At 51.0% G+C, this 17,959-nt stretch overlaps 1 protein-coding gene across 1 annotated transcript in view; it reads left to right on the top strand.

The window, feature by feature from the left end:
- LOC140393031 (interferon-induced protein with tetratricopeptide repeats 5-like) overlaps positions 1 to 17,959 on the top strand; it is a 104,338-nt gene that overhangs the window by 67,705 nt on the left and 18,674 nt on the right. Inside the window, exon 2 of the mRNA XM_072478974.1 lies at positions 10,111 to 11,619. Coding sequence (XP_072335075.1) covers positions 10,111 to 11,587 — 1,477 coding nt within the window. The 3' untranslated portion in view covers positions 11,588 to 11,619. The remainder of the gene's footprint in view (positions 1 to 10,110; positions 11,620 to 17,959) is intronic.

The following is a 17,959-nucleotide window of genomic DNA, read 5'->3' on the forward strand; positions in this document are numbered from 1 at the left end:
CGACTCGCAGCTCCGGCGCTTTTTAAATCTCTGCTCCGACTCGCAGCTCCCGCGCTTTTTAAATCTCCGCTCCGACTCGCAGCTCCCGCGCTTTTTAAATCTCCGCTCCGACTCGCAGCTCCGGCGCTTTTTAAATCTCTGCTCCGACTCGCAGCTCCCGCGCTTTTTAAATCTCCGCTCCGACTCGCAGCTCAGGCGCTTTTTAAATCTCCGCTCCGACTCGCAGCTCCGGCGCTTTTTAAATCTCCGCTCCGACTCGCAGCTCCGGCGCTTTTTAAATCTCTGCTCCGACTCGCAGCTCAGGCGCTTTTTAAATCTCCGCTCCGACTCGCAGCTCCGGCGCTTTTTAAATCTCTGCTCCGACTCGCAGCTCCGGCGCTTTTAAAATCTCTGCTCCGACTCGCAGCTCAAGCGCTTTTTAAATCTCCGCTCCGACTCGCAGCTCCGGCGCTTTTTAAATCTCCGCTCCGACTCGCAGCTCCCGCGCTTTTTAAATCTCCGCTCCGACTCGCAGCTCCCGCACTTTTTAAATCTCTGCTCCGACTCGCAGATCCCGCGCTTTTTAAATCTCTGCTCCGACTCGCTGCTCCGGCGCTTTTTAAATCTCTGCTCCGACTCGCAGCTCCGGCGCTTTTTAAATCTCTGCTCCGACTCGCAGCTCAGGCGCTTTTTAAATCTCCGCTCCGACTCGCAGCTCCCGCGCTTTTTAAATCTCAGCTCCGACTCGCAGCTCCCGCGCTTTTTAAATCTCCGCTCCGACTCGCAGCTCCCGCGCTTTTTAAGTCTCCGCTCCGACTCGCAGCTCCCGCGCTTTTTAAATCTCCGCTCCGACTCGCAGCTCCCGCGCTTTTTAAGTCTCCGCTCCGATTCGCAGCTCCCGCGCTTTTTAAGTCTCCGCTCCGACTCGCAGCTCCCCCGCTTTTTAAATCTCCGCTCCGACTCGCAGCTCCCGCGCTTTTTAAATCTCCGCTCCGACTCGCACCTCCGGCGCTTATTAAATCTCCGCTCCGACTTTCAGCTCCCGCTCTTTTTAAATCTCCACTCCGACTCGCAGCTCCCGCGCTTTTTAAATCTCCGCTCCGACTCGCAGCTCCGGCGCTTTTTAAATCTCCGCTCCGACTCGCAGCTCCCGCGCTTTTTAAATCTCCGCTCCGACTCGCACCTCCGGCGCTTATTAAATCTCCGCTCCGACTTTCAGCTCCCGCTCTTTTTAAATCTCCACTCCGACTCGCAGCTCCCGCGCTTTTTAAATCTCCGCTAGAACTCGCAGCTCCGGCGCTTTTTAAATCTCCGCTCCGACTCGCAGCTCAGGCGCTTTTTAAATCTCTGCTCCGACTCGCAGCTCCCGCGCTTTTTAAATCTCCGCTCCGACTCGCAGCTCCGGCGCTTTTTAAATCTCTGCTCCGACTCGCAGCTCCGGCGCTTTTTAAATCTCCGCTCCGACTCGCAGCTCCGGCGCTTTTTAAATCTCTGCTCCGACTCGCAGCTCCGGCGCTTTTTAAATCTCCGCTCCGACTCGCAGCTCAGGCGCTTTTTAAATCTCCGCTCCGACTCGCAGCTCCCGCGCTTTTTAAATCTCCGCTCCGACTCGCAGCTCCGGCGCTTTTTAAATCTCTGCTCCGACTCGCAGCTCCGGTGCTTTTTAAATCTCCGCTCCGACTCGCAGCTCCCGCGCTTTTTAAATCTCCGCTCCGACTCGCAGCTCCGGCGCTTTTTAAATCTCTGCTCCGACTCGCAGCTCCCGCGCTTTTTAAATCTCCGCTCCGACTCGCAGCTCCCGCGCTTTTTAAGTCTCCGCTCCGACTCGCAGATCCCGCGCTTTTTAAGTCTCCGCTCCGACTCGCAGCTCCCCCGCTTTTTAAATCTCCGCTCCGACTCGCAGCTCCCGCGCTTTTTAAATCTCCGCTCCGACTCGCACCTCCGGCGCTTATTAAATCTCCGCTCCGACTTTCAGCTCCCGCTCTTTTTAAATCTCCACTCCGACTCGCAGCTCCCGCGCTTTTTAAATCTCCGCTCCGACTCGCAGCTCCGGCGCTTTTTAAATCTCCGCTCCGACTCGCAGCTCCCGCGCTTTTTAAATCTCCGCTCCGACTCGCACCTCCGGCGCTTATTAAATCTCCGCTCCGACTTTCAGCTCCCGCTCTTTTTAAATCTCCACTCCGACTCGCAGCTCCCGCGCTTTTTAAATCTCTGCTCCGACTCGCAGCTCCGGCGCTTTTTAAATCTCCGCTCCGACTCGCAGCTCCTGTGCTTTTTAAATCTCCGCTCCGACTCGCAGCTCCCGCGCTTTTTAAATCTCCGCTAGAACTCGCAGCTCCGCCGCTTTTTAAATCTCCGCTCCGACTCGCAGCTCCGGCGCTTTTTAAATCTCCGCTCCGACTCGCAGCTCCCGCGCTTTTTAAATCTCTGCTCCGACTCGCAGCTCCGGCGCTTTTTAAATCTCCGCTCCGACTCGCAGCTCCGGTGCTTTTTCAATCTCTGCTCCGACTCGCAGCTCAGGCGCTTTTTAAATCTCTGCTCCGACTCGCAGCTCCGGCGCTTTTTAAATCTCTGCTCCGACTCGCAGCTCCGGCGCTTTTTAAATCTCCGCTCCGACTCGCAGCTCCTGTGCTTTTTAAATCTCCGCTCCGACTCGCAGCTCCCGCGCTTTTTAAATCTCCGCTAGAACTCGCAGCTCCGGCGCTTTTTAAATCTCCGCTCCGATTCGCAGCTCCGGCGGTTTTTAAATCTCCGCTCCGACTCGCAGCTCCGGCGCTTTTTAAATCTCCGCTCCGACTCGCAGCTCCCGCGCTTTTTAAATCTCCGCTAGAACTCGCAGCTCCGGCGCTTTTTAAATCTCCGCTCCGACTCGCAGCTCCGGCGCTTTTTAAATCTCCGCTCCGACTCGCAGCTCCCGCTCTATTTAAATCTCCACTCCGACTCGCAGCTCCGGCGCTTTTTAAATTGTTGTCAGTCATGGTGAGGGTGGCAATGATCTCACCCTTTTCTGTGATGGTTTTGGACACTAGCAAAACAGTGCTGTTGTTGTTGTGGATTCAGTATTTTGGTTGTCCTGGCTAGGCTCAGGTTAGTTGATTTTTGTGGAAGTTCCAGCCTCTGGGAGTGGATCAGTTGCAGGATTTTTTTGTCCGTGAGTTGCTGTGATTTGGATCTGCAGCGTTTTGCAAAATGATTCAATTTCCTACATTTCTTGCAGCACTTGCTATCTGCCCAATATAATGTTCTGTTCGGGGAGTGGTGACCACCACAGTTGGAGCAGGGTGTCCCCTGTACGGTGAAACCCTCTGTTTCCTGTCTAAAGTCACTGTTACTTTTCTCTGGCTATTCATTGAACATAGTGGGCAGCACGGTAGCATAGTGGTTATCACAGTTGCTTCACAGCTCCAGGGTCCCAGGTTCAATTCCCAGCTTGGTCGCTGTCTGTGCGGAGTCTGCACGTTCTCCACGTGCCTGCGTGGGTTTCCTCCGGGTGCTCCAGTTTCCTCTCACAGTCCAAAGATATGCAAGTTAGCTGGATTGGCTATGCTAAATTGCCCTTAGTGTCCAAAAAATGTTAAGTGGGGGTTACAGGGATAGGGTAGATACGCGGGCTTCAGTAGGATGCTCTTTGTAAAGGCCGGTGCAGACTCGATGGGCCGAATGGCCTCCTTCTGCACGGTAAATTCTATGATTCTATGATACAAATGCTAATGCCCATTGTGATGTCTGGTCTTTCTCGCACAGCAACTGCTTATGGACGAGATCACTATGCATCTCACAGACTGTGCATCCCACCTAGGGCGTTGTGGTGGGAACCAATTGCAGCTTATTTTTCTAATATCTTGAGTTTAGCTGCATAAATTTGTATTGATTCATCGGATCTTTGATTCAGCAAATTAAATGCATGCTTGTCAAGTATGATATTTTTTACAGGGAGGCAAATATCCTTGAATAGTTTATAAATGATTTGGGGGTTCTTCTTTTCTCCCATATAGAAGTTAAAGGGCTCACATTTCCCTACAGATTCCAGGCCCACAAAATCTAATAGAGTGAAGGCCTGTGTGAAGAGTCCAGTACCTGATAACAACTTGCATTTGTGTAACACCTATACTGTGATAAATTGTCCCGATGAATGTCACACAAATGTGACCAGAGGATAATGAATACAAAATAAAAGATGAAAATAGTTAGAGGTTTACAAAAATCTTTGAGAAAAAGAGGATGTGAAAGCACTTAAACACTTTAGTGTTTTTGATGTGGTCCAAGACCTGTCAATCATAGCCAGATGTTCATAAACATTGTGGTTGGCTTCAAAGTAGACTGCATGAGATCCATTGAAGCATGAAGTGAGATGAAATTGAACAATTCAGACAGATGGGTGTGTGCTAGCTGTCAATCACAGCCTAGTAAAGTTAATTTCCCATTGAAATAAATGAAAGGCTTGTAGATCAAACATCTGAGGGGGTTTACTGATGTGGTCCACCCTTTCTAGGAATTTACAACAGCTGCAACCTCTGCCTGACTCAGCAGTGAGTTTTAAAGCAGGGTTTTTTCATTGGGCGCGATTCTCTGATACAGCAGCTAATTGCTGACACTGTCATAAAACCCAGAGAGTTTTACGACGGCGTGAACAGGCTGCTGTCAGTAGCGATTCTGGCCCGCAAAAGGGGCTTGGACGGGCGACGCGAGAAGCGGGGTGAGAGCAGCCCCAGACCGGCGTCGGAGAGGCGCGATTCGTCAATGACGCTGGCCCGCGTCACTTAAGTTGCGCGAGCGGCGCTCAGTCGCGAGACCTGCAAGATGGCCGGCACCCGCCGTGCCGCCCCGAGGTTCACGAACACGATCTGGAAACGCTGCTGGATGCGGTGGAGGAGAGGAGGGCGGTCCTGTGCCCCAAACGTGGACAGCACCGTCCGGTGTTTGTGGAGGCAGGTGGGCAATGCCGTCAGCGCCGTGGGGCACACCCCATGTACCGACAACCAATGCCGGAAGAAGGTGCACAACCTTACGAGGGCAGGCAGGGTGAGTAAACAGTGACGTGCCCCTGGCACCACCCCTGCATACCACCCACACATGTGAAAGGCGCCCCACCCTCCAGGGGGACGCCGCAACCCCCTACCTGACCCACATGGGCAGCACCCATGCCAGGCGCTTTGACCAGGTTCCCCGTGCGGCCATGCCATCATATACCCAACATCTGTGCAGCCTGCGTCGCCCGCCTAACACTGATGTTTGTTTCCCCCCCAGGATAAGACTGCCCACAACCACAGGGAGCGTGAAAGAACCGGAGGGGGTCCACCCATACTGTATCCACTCACCGTCCATGAGCAGAGGGCATTGGACCTCGCAGGTGGAGCTGAGGATCGGGAGGTTGCTGGCTGTCAGGTCGGAGGCGAACCAGCAAGTGAGACTCCCCCTGACTCCCCCCATCCCCTCCATGCCACACTGCACCCCCACATCCCATGTCCCACTGCACCCCCCTCACCCCATGTCCCACTGCACCCCCCTCACCCCATGCCCGACAGCACCCCCCTCACCCCATGTCCCACTGCAACCCCCTCACCCCATGCCCGACAGCACCCCCCTCACCCCATGTCCCACTGCACCCCCTCAACTCATGTCCAACAGCACCCCCTTCACCCCATGTCCCATTGCCCCCCCCCCCCCCCCCCCTCACCCCATGCTCCACTGCACCCCCACACTGCCGCCTGTCTAATGATATGTGCTGTCTTGTGTCTTACACGACCAGCCGCCGGTGGTCCCGGTCCATCTGGCGTTGCAGGCGCACAGCCAGTGCCTGGTCCAGTGACCCCCAGGGAAGCAGGCCACGGCAGGGAGGCCAGATGCCATGGAAGCCCGTCCACTGACACAGAGACCCAGGAGACAGAGACACAGAGGACAGAAACCCAGGACACCGAAAGCCAGGACACGGACCTCCAGAACCCAGATGCACACGACACCGCGGACACTGACACACAGAGGACTGACACCCAGGACATTGATTCACAGAGGACTGACACACAGAGCACATCAACCCAGAGGACTGACAGATCGGACAGTGAAACGTAGATGGAGGTGAATCAGGGCCCATCGGGCCAGGGATCGACGCAGGAGACCCTGGACTTTGGCTACGACGACGACCTTGACTTCACGGCACTGCTATCACCAACACCCTCCACCATCGGATAGACTATCGCCTCCGTTGGGCATTTTAGTGATGAGGCTTCTGGGACACTCACTGGTGCACACCACACAGCCGTCCCGATACAGCAGTTGGAGGTAGGAGCAGCCGTGCGGCCGGACGGTTGGAGGGCAGCCCAGCCCCAGCAATCAGCTGCCATCCAGACGGTTTCCCGGTTCCTGGATTTACCAGACCCACCCAGAGACCCGATGCAGTTAGACACCCAGGGACTAGACAACGGGATGACAGCCGGCTTCCAGCAGCTGCAGACGCAGGTGGAGGAGTCCATCCGTGTCCAGGAGCAGGGTGTGGTGCAGGTCATGGCTGTCACCCAGGCCGACACCGCACAGGTGGCGTGCGCGGTGGAGGCAATGGGGGTAACAGTGTCGGCCTTGGGTCAGGTTATGCAAGGCATGGGGCTTCATGTGCATGAGTCATGCGTGGCCCAGGACAGGGCTGCCCTCTCACAGGCAGCAATGTGCCAGAGCCAGCTGGACATTGCAGCTGCGCTCCGCAGTCTGTCCAAGTCTCAGCAGGCCATCGCCGAGAGCATCGGCGGCATTGCCCAAATGCTGGGTGGCGTCGCGTATTTAATTTAACTCACTGTTACACCAATGCAAACGGCCTCTGTGCTATGTCCGATGCCTGTGGGGTCAGGTAGGGGACTGAGTGCCACTGTGGTCGAGGGGTGAACGAACTTGAGCCCCAGTGGGTGTAATGTGCGACCCCGCCCCCAGCGATTCGACAAGGCCATGTGGTGGAGTGTCCCTGCAGGCATACAGGGACCACCCAGGTGGAGGGTGTAGCTGTGGCCATGAGTCAGACATTGTCTAACGATTTAGAGCTCACAGCTCATCGCAGAGTGGGTTGTCATCATTCCCCCTGGCATTGATCACACCCGCTTTCACACGCAATCGTGTGAGCCCAGCCAGTTGTGTCGCAGGTGGATGTGTAATGGAGGGGTGTGGTGCATGAGATTGTGTGGAGGTAAGGCTGGTGGGTGGTGGGGGGAGATGCGCCTCATGGGTGTTGTGAGAGGTGGGGGTGCGGGGAAGTGAGGTGGTGCCGTACAGTGGGGCCAGTGCCCATGCTCAGCGAGCCCCTACCACCTAGTTGGTGAAACGTGTGGCGATCAAGCCTCGCGTGCTCGCTGGCCAAGCCGGTGGCATCGTGCAGCCTCCCGTACATTACGAGTCCCCATGTCCCGTTGATTTCCTCCCCTCCCCATCCTCCTCATCTGGAGAGCCGTGCCCTTCCCCGGGCTCCCCCACTGCCTCCTCCTCCTCCTCCTCAATCCGAAGCATCTCTCGACCACACCCCTGGTTGCTGCATGGGCCTCACTGTACCAGTTCTCCACGTCAGTCTGTGGCCTCCGTATACATGTCATGAGCCACAACTGCAACGGGTAACCCTTGTCGCCCAGCAACCAGCCCCTCAGCCGGGGGTGGGTGCCTCTCGAACATGGAGGGGATGGACGATTGTGCCAGGATAAATGCATCATGTACACTTCCCGGGTACCGGGGGCAGACGTGCAGGATCTTCATCTGGTTGTCGCAGATGACCTGAATGTTCATGGAGTAGGTCCCCTTCCTGTTCATGCACACCGCCCTGTTCTCCGCTGATGGCCGCATGGCGATGTGCGCCCCATCGATCACCCCCTGTACCATGGGTATCCTGGCCACAGCTGCGAATCCTGCAGCCCGGGCATTCTGGTGGGCCCGGTCCACAGGGAACTGGATGTAGCGAGCCGCAATGTCGTACAGGGCGTCAGTCACTGCACGGATGCACCGGTGGGCCGATGCCTGGGAGATGCCGCACAAGTCCCCACTCGGCGACTGGAACGGCCCCGTTGCACAGACGTTCAGGGCCACCGTAACCTTGATGGCCACCGGGATAGCACGTCCTCCCCCTGTTGCACGTGGTGCCAGGTGTGCCATCAGATGGCAGATATGGGTGACGGTCTCCCGGTTCATCCGAAGTCTCCTCCTGCATGCCCTATCCGGCAGGTCCTCGAAGGACATGCGGCTCCGGTAGACACGAGGCCTCATTGGGCGCCTCCCACTCCACCTCCTCCTGCTCCTCCCCCCCATCAACATCGGTATCCTTATCCTGTGCCTCGCCCCCGTCGTTGTCCTCCTCCTGCGCCTGTTGGGCGGGTGGCCCTGCAGCCTGAGCGGGTGCCACCTGACCCTCTGTAGCCCGTCCCTCTGCCACCGCCGCCGACTCTCTGAGACGCCTGTGCCGGCGCTGCCACGGCAGCCAACATCGCTGGCTGGTGCCCAACAATTATGATCTGCAGGAGGTGGGGGGTAGACAACAGGTTTAACCATGGCCCCCTCCACAACCATATGCCATGGGCGTCATGGCCGCCCTGGTTGGCCAGATGCACCATGTTTGCGCCACACACACGTATGCACAACCACCCCTAGCCCACACCCTCTGTGCCCCGACTCTTGTTGCCCGTCCCTCATGACGGCGCCACCGATGGATGCAGTGCCCTCACTGGGGGATGTCATGAGTGCGTCCCTGCACCTATCCGATGGTGGGTGCCACCGGCTGGGTGGCCCATCCTCGTGGGGGGGGGGGGGGTCGTCCGGCACCCATCCGCATGGCTGGGGGCCTGCGCTCAGCCAGCGCCCAGGGTCGATGCCCATCAGCCTGGGCACCGTAATGACAGCCGTGGCCCAGGCACCGCCCTGCAATGGCGGGCCTTTACCGGACGGCGGGGCTGTCCTCCCCACGCCACCCCCCAACCTGGAGGCCCTCCCCCAGTCACCCCCTCACCCCCCAGCCACGGCCGAGCCCGTCCCGCCACCAGGAGGTCCACCCACGCCGACCCCCTTCACCTCCTGCCTCCGGATCGTGGGTCAGCACGACTGGCTCACGATTTTTAAAAGCATGTTAGAACAGCGCCGGCGTGACCCGGGGTCATGCTGTTGGGACTTCGGCCCATTCGGGCCGCAGAATTGCCGGGGTCCCGGACCCCCCTCCAGCGATTCTCCGGGCTGCTCAGCGCCGATCACGACCACGACATTTTGGCTTGTTGGGAGAATCGTGAAAGAGCGTTGGACCGGCGTTGCTCCAGAAACCGTCGGGAACGGGGATTTTCCGAACTGGCATGGGCTGAGAGAATCCCGTCCATTGTCTCTGCCTGAACTGCTCTATAGCTTCCAGACAGGGATCTCTGTTGGGAGGGCAGAGGTCTATTAAGGGTGGTCCCTAGGTGGTGTCATTGTAATGGGGGCACTCTGAGGGGGATCTCTTTTACAACCTTCCTGGAGGGGGCTTTCCTGGGGCGGGGGGGATTCATTCTTCGAAGGCAGCCTCTGGGGGGGGGTCTCCGTAATGGGGGAGAAATCTGGGAGGGAGTGGCTCATATGGAGGGTCTCCATGTGGGAGTCTCTTATGAAGAGTCTCTGGCGGTATCTCCATAATGTGGGGGGGTCCGTGGGGTGGAGGAGGTTGGATCATAATCATACTGTGGGGTGGGGGGTTGACCAAACAAAGCCCATGGTGGGAGGGAGGGGCGGAATTGCATTGTGGAGAAGGGGGGAGCCAGCCTTGTTACCGGTCTGCCTACTCAAATGGTGGAATTCCGGAATTCATGACGGAATCTCTCACAATCCCCGCCATGCATAAATTTGTATGGCCGAGGGGGTCACTGAATCACCTCTGGATTCAAACTCCCAGAGCGCAATTCAAAGGAGATTCACTTCTGGCAAGAGGAAATAGTCTGCCAGAAAGGAGACAAGTGTAAGGATGGGGAAGGTAATGAAGTAATTTATTTTGCTGGAAGGGATTTTTGAGATGATTATTGTGTGATCAGAGGTTTCCGGATTTTTGAGTCCTGGAGTCAGGAAACGCTCTTCGAGAATACAACTGGATGGAGGGTCTACGAAATGTTTCAGCCAGTCCGAGATGGATTTTGATGATTTTTTCTTCTCTTGCAGTAATACACAGGATTTGTTGAAAGTGAAGCTTGAACAGCTTCAATGTCACTTCACGTGGGGGCCACAGAAAAAAAACATTGACTTGGATGAGATGAAGCAAAGATTAGAAGATTCAATTCAGCCCGGTGTGACATATAAAGCCAAGTGTTACAACCATCTCGCTTTTGTAAACTGTCTGCAAGGAAACTGCGAGGAGGCGATTCAAAACTTAAAGGAAGCTGAAAAGATTCTGAGGGAGAATCATGAAGAAGAATTTGATGAAAGAATCATCATCACCTATGGAAACTATGCCTGGGTATATTATCACATGGGACAACTGACAGAGGCTCAGTCCTACCTCGACAAACTGGAGAGGGTCTGTAAACAATTTCCTGATGCCTCTCGATACACAGCAATGGTATCTGAAGTATACGGGGAGAAGGGTTGGTCACTGTTGAAGTCTTCTTCTCAATATTATGAAGAAGCAAATGAATGTTTCAAAAAGGCTCTGGAGGAAGATTTGGATAATATTGAATGGAATCTTGGCCATGCGATTGTTCTGTCTCGTCTGGAAACATTTTCTGGTACTGCAGAGAGTCATGTACCAAGTCAATCAATGAAGCAGTTTAGACGTGTGCTGGAGCTTGATCCAGATCATGGTGAAGCCATGGTACTGTTAGCTCTAAAACTACAACAGTCCAATCAAAGTGAGGAAGCAATGGAATTAGTTGAAAAAGGGTTGCAGAAGTCCCCTAATCTCCCACATGTGCATGGTTATGCCGCAAAATATTACAGATTAAAAGGAGATATGGAAAAAGCGGTAGAGCTGTTGAAGAAAACATTAGAAATTCGCCCACACTCTGCCTTCTTACATCATCAAATAGGTGTGTGTTACAGAAACAAACTAATGCCATTGAGCAGAAATCCACTCAGTGAAATCCCTGGTAAACTTGCTTTTCAACAGAGAGCTGAACTGATTGATCTATGTAAAGATCATTTTAAAAAGGCTTTTGAATCTCGCCCTTTAACATTTATTAGGGCACAACTGGATTTTGCCAAAATCTGTTCATTAAATGGAGAATATCAAAATGTAGAGGAGATCTACAGTAATCTATTGAGATTGGAAGATCTACGTCCTGAATATAAGCAGGCAATATGTTTGGAGGCTGGGTTATTTGAACTGCATCATAAAAAATCGGAATCAAACGCCATCACCCATTTTCTAGAAGGAATGAAAATCAATTATAACTCAACGGAAAAGAAAAGGTGCCGTAATAACTTGAAGTCAGTAGTAGAAAGACAACTTCGCAGGAATTCAAGAGACTGCAAGGCCCATGGTGTTCTTGGCTTAATGCACCAACTGGATGGGGAGAAGCGTGAGGCTGTTGAAAGCTTTGAAAAAGCCTTGGAGTTGGAACCTGACAATGAAGAATATCTAAGTGCTCTTTCCCTCGAGGTCAACAGTGACTGTCCCAATCAAAGCGAAGACGAAAGATGAATTACCATTCTCTAATCCCCAGACAGCTTCTGGTATCCACTTCACTTATATTCTGCTTTTTTTTTAATGGAGCATGTTACACATGTGTGTATAATTTTCAAATAGTCTCATTGTAGTTATTCTAAATCTCTGTACTTCATTCAGGAACATTGACCCCACGAGTGAAATAACCAAATAATATTTGTTCCTGTCTCCCAAGAGTTGTTGTTGTGTGTGGAAAGGTTGAGAGGGAGGGAAGACTAAAGGATATAAAAATAGGTTAAAATGGGCTAAAATACAAAGGCAGCAGGTATTGATTTTCTAAACAGTTCCAATTTTACAATGAGAAGTTAAATGTTGAAATCGTCAGTAAAATGAAAGTATGGATTTGTGTAATTGATCTGTGTGAATGCTGACAGTTTGGTTAGTACAGAACATGGTGGGGATAAGGATCATTTTTGACAGTCGGGAGGCAGCATGGTGGCGCAGTGGATAGCACTGCTGCCTCACGGCGCCGAGGACCCAGGTTCAATCCCGGCTCTGGGTCACTGTTCGTGTGGAGTTTTCACATTCTCCCCGTGTTTGTGTGGGTTTTGCCCCACAACCCAAAGATGTGCAGGGTAGGTCGATTGGCCACGCTAAATTGCCCCTTAATTGGAAAAAAATGAATTGGGCACTCTAAATTTATTTTTTTAAATTTTGACAGTCGGCAATGTTTACGCTCTGTCACCATTTGGTGAACACATTTCATCTTGGCAACGCGGAGTAACTTGTACACAACCTGCAAAGGGAGACTGCTGGCTAAAGAAAGACACAATAGAGGCAGGAAAATTAGATACAAAATGAGATGAAAATTAATTACATTTTATCATTATAGACATAGATTTTAACAAGAAAAGTTATATATGTCAATGATAATTATTTCCTGGAACTTAACCAACAAAACATAACTGACATTTGTATAACACATTTATAGTGCCCAAGCCACTTTGCAGGAGTGTTATATGTCATAATTAGTTACCAAGATATATAACACGATACTAGGACACATAGGACTCAATTTTGTGCCCTGCAAGTACAAAGGTGGTGTGGGTGCACAATATCATGGGCAGGTACCTTATTTCAATAAGATAACATAAAAATAAAGGACGTTCCGGTGGCACAGTGGTTAGCACTGTTGCTTCACAATGCCAGGGACCCGGGTTCGATCAGTGACCGGTTTGGGTCATTATCTGTGCGGAGTCTGCACGTTCCCCGGTGTCTACATGGGTTTCCTTCAGGGGTTCAGGTTTCCTCCCGCAAGTCCTGAAAGACATGCGTGTTTGGTGAATTGTGCATTCTGAATTCTCCCTCAATGTAACCGAACAGGCACTGGAGTGTGGAGACGCGGGGATTTTCACAGTAACTTCATTGCAGTGTTAATGGAAGCCTACTTGTGATAATAATAAAAAGATTATTGGTATGTTTCTGGAGGAAAGAGTTATGTGGTAAATTCTATCTCTTTATCACTCTTTCTGTTACTCCCTTTATCTTTCCTTATCCATTTATTTTCTCTCTCCGTCCTTTTCTTTCTCACTGTCCTCTCTGCTCATTTTCCTTTTTCTCTCTCTTTTCTCATAGAATCACTACAGTGCAGACCGAGGCTATTTGGTCATCGAGTCCACCCTGAACCTCTGGAAAAACGCTCTACCTAGGCACACTCGCCCGCCCTATCCCTGTAACTCCAGCTGACCTGTACATCTCTGGATACGAAGGAACAATTTTTTAATCCTGGCCAATCCACCTAACCTGCTCATAGAATCTCTGCAGTGCAGAACGAGGCCATTCAGCCCATTGAGTCTGCACTGAACCTGGGAAAGAGTACCCTACCTAGGCCCATGTCCTGACCCTATCCGCGTGACCTCACCTAACCTTTTGGACACTAAGGGGCAATTAAGTATTGCCAATCCACCTAACCTGCACATCTTTGGACTGTGGGAGGAAACCTGAGCACCCAGAGGAAACCCACGCAGACACGGGGAGAAAGTGCAAATTCCACACAGTTCTCCAAGGTAGGAATTGAACCCGGACCCTGGCACTGTGAGGCATCAGTGCTAACCACTGTGCCACTATGCCGCTCCTCTTCCTGGACCGCAGGACATTTATATTTTGAGTCCCAATGGCACAGTTCTCCGTTGCGACCTCCTCCCAAGGTGGACTTTCTGGTCATCCCTCAGGAAGAGGACATCTCAACGCTTGCGGACAGCATTGAAGAGAGCCAAAAGTGAGTCATGGCTGAACTTTGGGGCATCTAGTTGTTGTTCTCCTGGGGGCTATTTAAGGATGTCCAGATCACACAGCTGAATACAATCAACACTCCCAAACAAAAGCAATTCGAAGATATTCAGAGTTGGGGGGCATGGTCAATTTTAGGAGCAAAAACTCACTCGTAAGTAGGGGTTAATGGATGGAAGTAAAACATGTGTATACCTCACGTACATGCAATATTCTGCAATAATTTACCTCGGTCCAGATTGCCTGTTTCCATGGGTGACATTTTTTAAAATTCCTGTTTGCAAAAGGTTAGGCATGAATAACATCCTGTTAAACTTTGACATTATTCATTTGTGATTAGCAGTTATTGATGTAACGTTCCTTCCTGTTGATTCCCTTATTTCCCTTTCTTTATTTTTACTGTTATCGTTTTGATCCATGGATGCTTGAGGGGAATATATCGTTAAGTCAAGCAGCAGAGGGAAGGAGGAATTACAGAAGTTGCAACATAGTGTATCGTGTTTATAGCTTTAGACAGCAAGACCCAGAATATTCGGCACCTGAGAGATGGGGTGGGATTTGGTTCAATTGATTGGCAGGTGGTCAATGAATTGGTCAAAAAGCCATATTCTGCCTGGTAACAGGTGGTGATTGGGGCCTACTCACCTGGAATGATTTTCAGAAACCGAAGGAGCTCAGTTTGAATCTTGGACATTCAGAGGAAGGGCTTGCTCTTCTTCTCTCTCTCTCTCTCTCTCTCTTTCTTCAGAAAGGCTATACGTTGCTGTATTTCTGAAACAGCAGAGACCTGAATGAAATCCTTTGATAGTGAAAATCATTACAGGCTGCAAACAGGGACCTGGATCTGAAAGCTTACTTTGAAGGGAGGCCTGCTTAAAGACAGCCATCAGAAGCAAAGACATATTTTGCCTTTGATTTATTATTGTCACCCCTCTCCTCCCCTTTGTGTTTGTCTGTCTTGTGTGAGTGTATAGAGATGGGGAGGAGGGGCAAGTTAAAATGGAGGGTTAGAAATTAGATCATAGTTAGCCAATTATATTTGCTGTATATTTCATTGTAGTTCTTGTTATAAACAAAAAGTAATTGTGTTTAAATTTACAAACCTAGTTCTTTTGAGTGTGTGAGGAAACTGGAGAACCCAAAGGAAGCCCACGCAGACATGGGGAGAATGTGCAAACTCCGCACAGACAGTTACCAAAGGCCAAAATTTAACCCCGGTCCCTGACACTGTGAGGCAGCAGTACTACCCCCTGTGCCACCGTGCCGCTCCGTAGTTAACAGGAATTGCTGTAGGTGATTTGGTGACATTGCTTTGGATGGCAATAGGAACCGAGGTTGCGTTTTACTGTTGAGGATGGGCTGCCCAACCCCCAGAGCTGCCAGTCCGATGAAGGAGGTGGCTACCCAACACTGGGGCAAAAACAAAATTACACAGCCGGATGCTGGAGAGGAAACCCCTCTGGAGAGATCACTGGAACTGTGGGGGCTGCACTTGCCCAGAACCACACCTCAGTTTCAACAAATGTTCCTCCCCACACTATCACTGATCTCCACTTAACGGGTGGCAGCTGCCCCACCTCCGGCAAGATGCTAATAGCACCTGGAAATGACCAACAAAACATCACTGATATTTATATAGCGCCTTCATAGTGTCCAAGCCACTTGGACTTTTTAATTTTATGAATTGGTTGGCTGCATCTATGGGGTCGATAAAATGCCTCAACGGTGGGTCTGCGTCAGGGAACCAATCTGCTGCTGCTCTCTGCAATTGTATCAACCCACCCAAAACGTCACCTCTCGAGGGCCGGGAACATTCAGTCCCAATGGAATGAAGGGGGCTGAAGCTGTGGTTACAGCTGAGATTAGCAGGGTAGCTGCCTCAGGGTAAACTCTATTCTAAACCTTCATCCCTGTACCTGCCGCAGTGATCGTAGAAGACTCCGTAAAGCAGGAGATTGGTGATGGTGGAAGTCACCTCTCTCTCTCTCTCTTTATCTCCCTCTCTCTCCACTATATCTCCCTGTACTCTCCCTCCCTCTCTGTGAGCAGTTGGACAGCTGTGTGCACTGGCTTCCAGAAGGTGACAGCGCTCGGATATTAGCTGCATGCACTATTACTGTACTAATCAGTTGTGTGTTTTTACATAAGACACACTTGGGAATCTCAGAGCGTGTTGCTAATGGTTACCTGAGGATAAGCTGGTTGATAACAATAATCACTGTCAAGAGGCTTCTGATTCAGTCAAATTTCAGTTCTGTGTGCTGAAAGGGGGACTTTTCAATCAGAGTTGTGAGGAAGGAGACCAAAGAGAAAATGCTGGAAAATCTCAGCAGGTCTGGCAGCATCTGTCAGGAGAGAAAAGAGTTAACGTTTCGAGTCCAGATGACCCTTTGTAAAAGCTATGAGGAAGGAGATTGGCTGAAGGGGGAAGGCTTTGTTTAGGTTTATGAGGATTTGCTGGGATTGGGGTCCACCAGTGCGTTGTGTCTGAAGTCTGTAAACTGAACTGCATTAGTACTAGGAAGGAATTGACACTAGGGGGTCTCAGGGACACTGAAGACAGAGGGGAGGGGTTTGGGATCGGTCTGCTGATCTTTGAGTGCAGTGCGGTTGGGGTTTATGGACAGTAAGAGTGTCCCGATCAAACACATTTACAGGCAAACTTACCACTTCAAATCATCTCAGATTTTGGGACATTGAGCTGGAATACCTGTTGGTGACGCTCTTCCACATGAGGGATAGAGAGGAGCCTCTGGACAATTCATTCCGCATTGCGATCACACTTTGTCGAAAGGTGCAAGATTAGAAAGAGTTCGGTGCAATATTTCGAAAAGAATTGAGATAGAAGAGAGTAGAAGAACATTCAGAAAATTGCTTGAGGGGCAAAAGGTGAAATTTGGGATTATTTTTAATCTGAAAAGATGAAGAGATGTGAGAAAAGTTTTCGAACAGAAGGACAGGTTCGAGTATGTGGCCGAAATAGGCATTCTTTATGTAAACACAAAGGGACAAATTGAATGAATTTCAGGTGAAAACACAGCTTGGTGGACAGGAAGTGGCAGCCAATGTTTAGGTTGGGTTAGCACTGGGAACTGAATAGATCAATTTATAAGGTCTACAGGAATGAGATGGAAATTGGGAGATGGAGGAGATTAAGGATTAAGTAATTAGCACAGTGGGCTAAACAGCTGGCTTGCAATGCAGAACAAGGCAGCAGTGCGGGTTCAATTCCCGTACCGGACTCCCCGAACAGGTGCTGGAATGTGGCGACTAGGGGCTTTTCACAGTAACTTCATCGAAGCCTACTTGTGACAATAAGTGATTATTATTAAGGAGGAAATTATTTCAATGATAAGAGCGAATATAACGAGATTTAAGAAGGCACTGGAGATTCTATAGCTAAAATGGAGGAACAGAACAGGATTTATACCTGCCAGGAACATTATGAATAGGGCCCCCTGTTGGCAACAGTGACATGACAGAGTGCATAAATGCAGAGATTAGACAAGCATGTCATAAAGAGAGTGATTTTAATGGGTGATTTTAACTTTCAGTTAGATTGGGACAAGCCAGAAAGACAGAAAATGTCTTGGGTGTAGTCGGGATGGTTTTCAGCACAAACATGTCCTGGAAACAACAAGGTTAATAATGAAACAAAAACAGAAACTGCTGGACAATCTCAGGTGTGGAGGCTTGATAATGAGATGCAAATGTATGGAAAGGATGCTCCTGATGTTCTACGGCCCAAAGACTGTTAAATCACTGGCAGGGGATTGACTGTGGCATCAAAACCAATTATGTTGGTCTGAAATGCTATGTGGGCAACTCATGAGATTTTCCACTTCCCTCTCCAAACCTGCCCGCTGAAAATGGGAATGTAAAATCCCGGCCATGGGATACACCTCTGATGGCTCAGGACAACACTCTGGAGGCTCCCAGTAGTAACAAAGGGGTTTATTAATGAAAGGCAAAGGCTGGTATATATACAGGAACAGAACACTAAAGGATGGGTCGAGGCTCTCACCACCTTCTGGGTCCACGCTGCCCAGGTCACTGTCCCCAGGGCCCTGCATTTACTTGCCATTGGCTGGGGTTCACTTGCTCCTGTGTGATTGGATC

The sequence above is a fragment of the Scyliorhinus torazame genome, chromosome 16, assembly GCF_047496885.1.
Source record: "Scyliorhinus torazame isolate Kashiwa2021f chromosome 16, sScyTor2.1, whole genome shotgun sequence".
Lineage (NCBI taxonomy): Eukaryota > Metazoa > Chordata > Chondrichthyes > Carcharhiniformes > Scyliorhinidae > Scyliorhinus > Scyliorhinus torazame.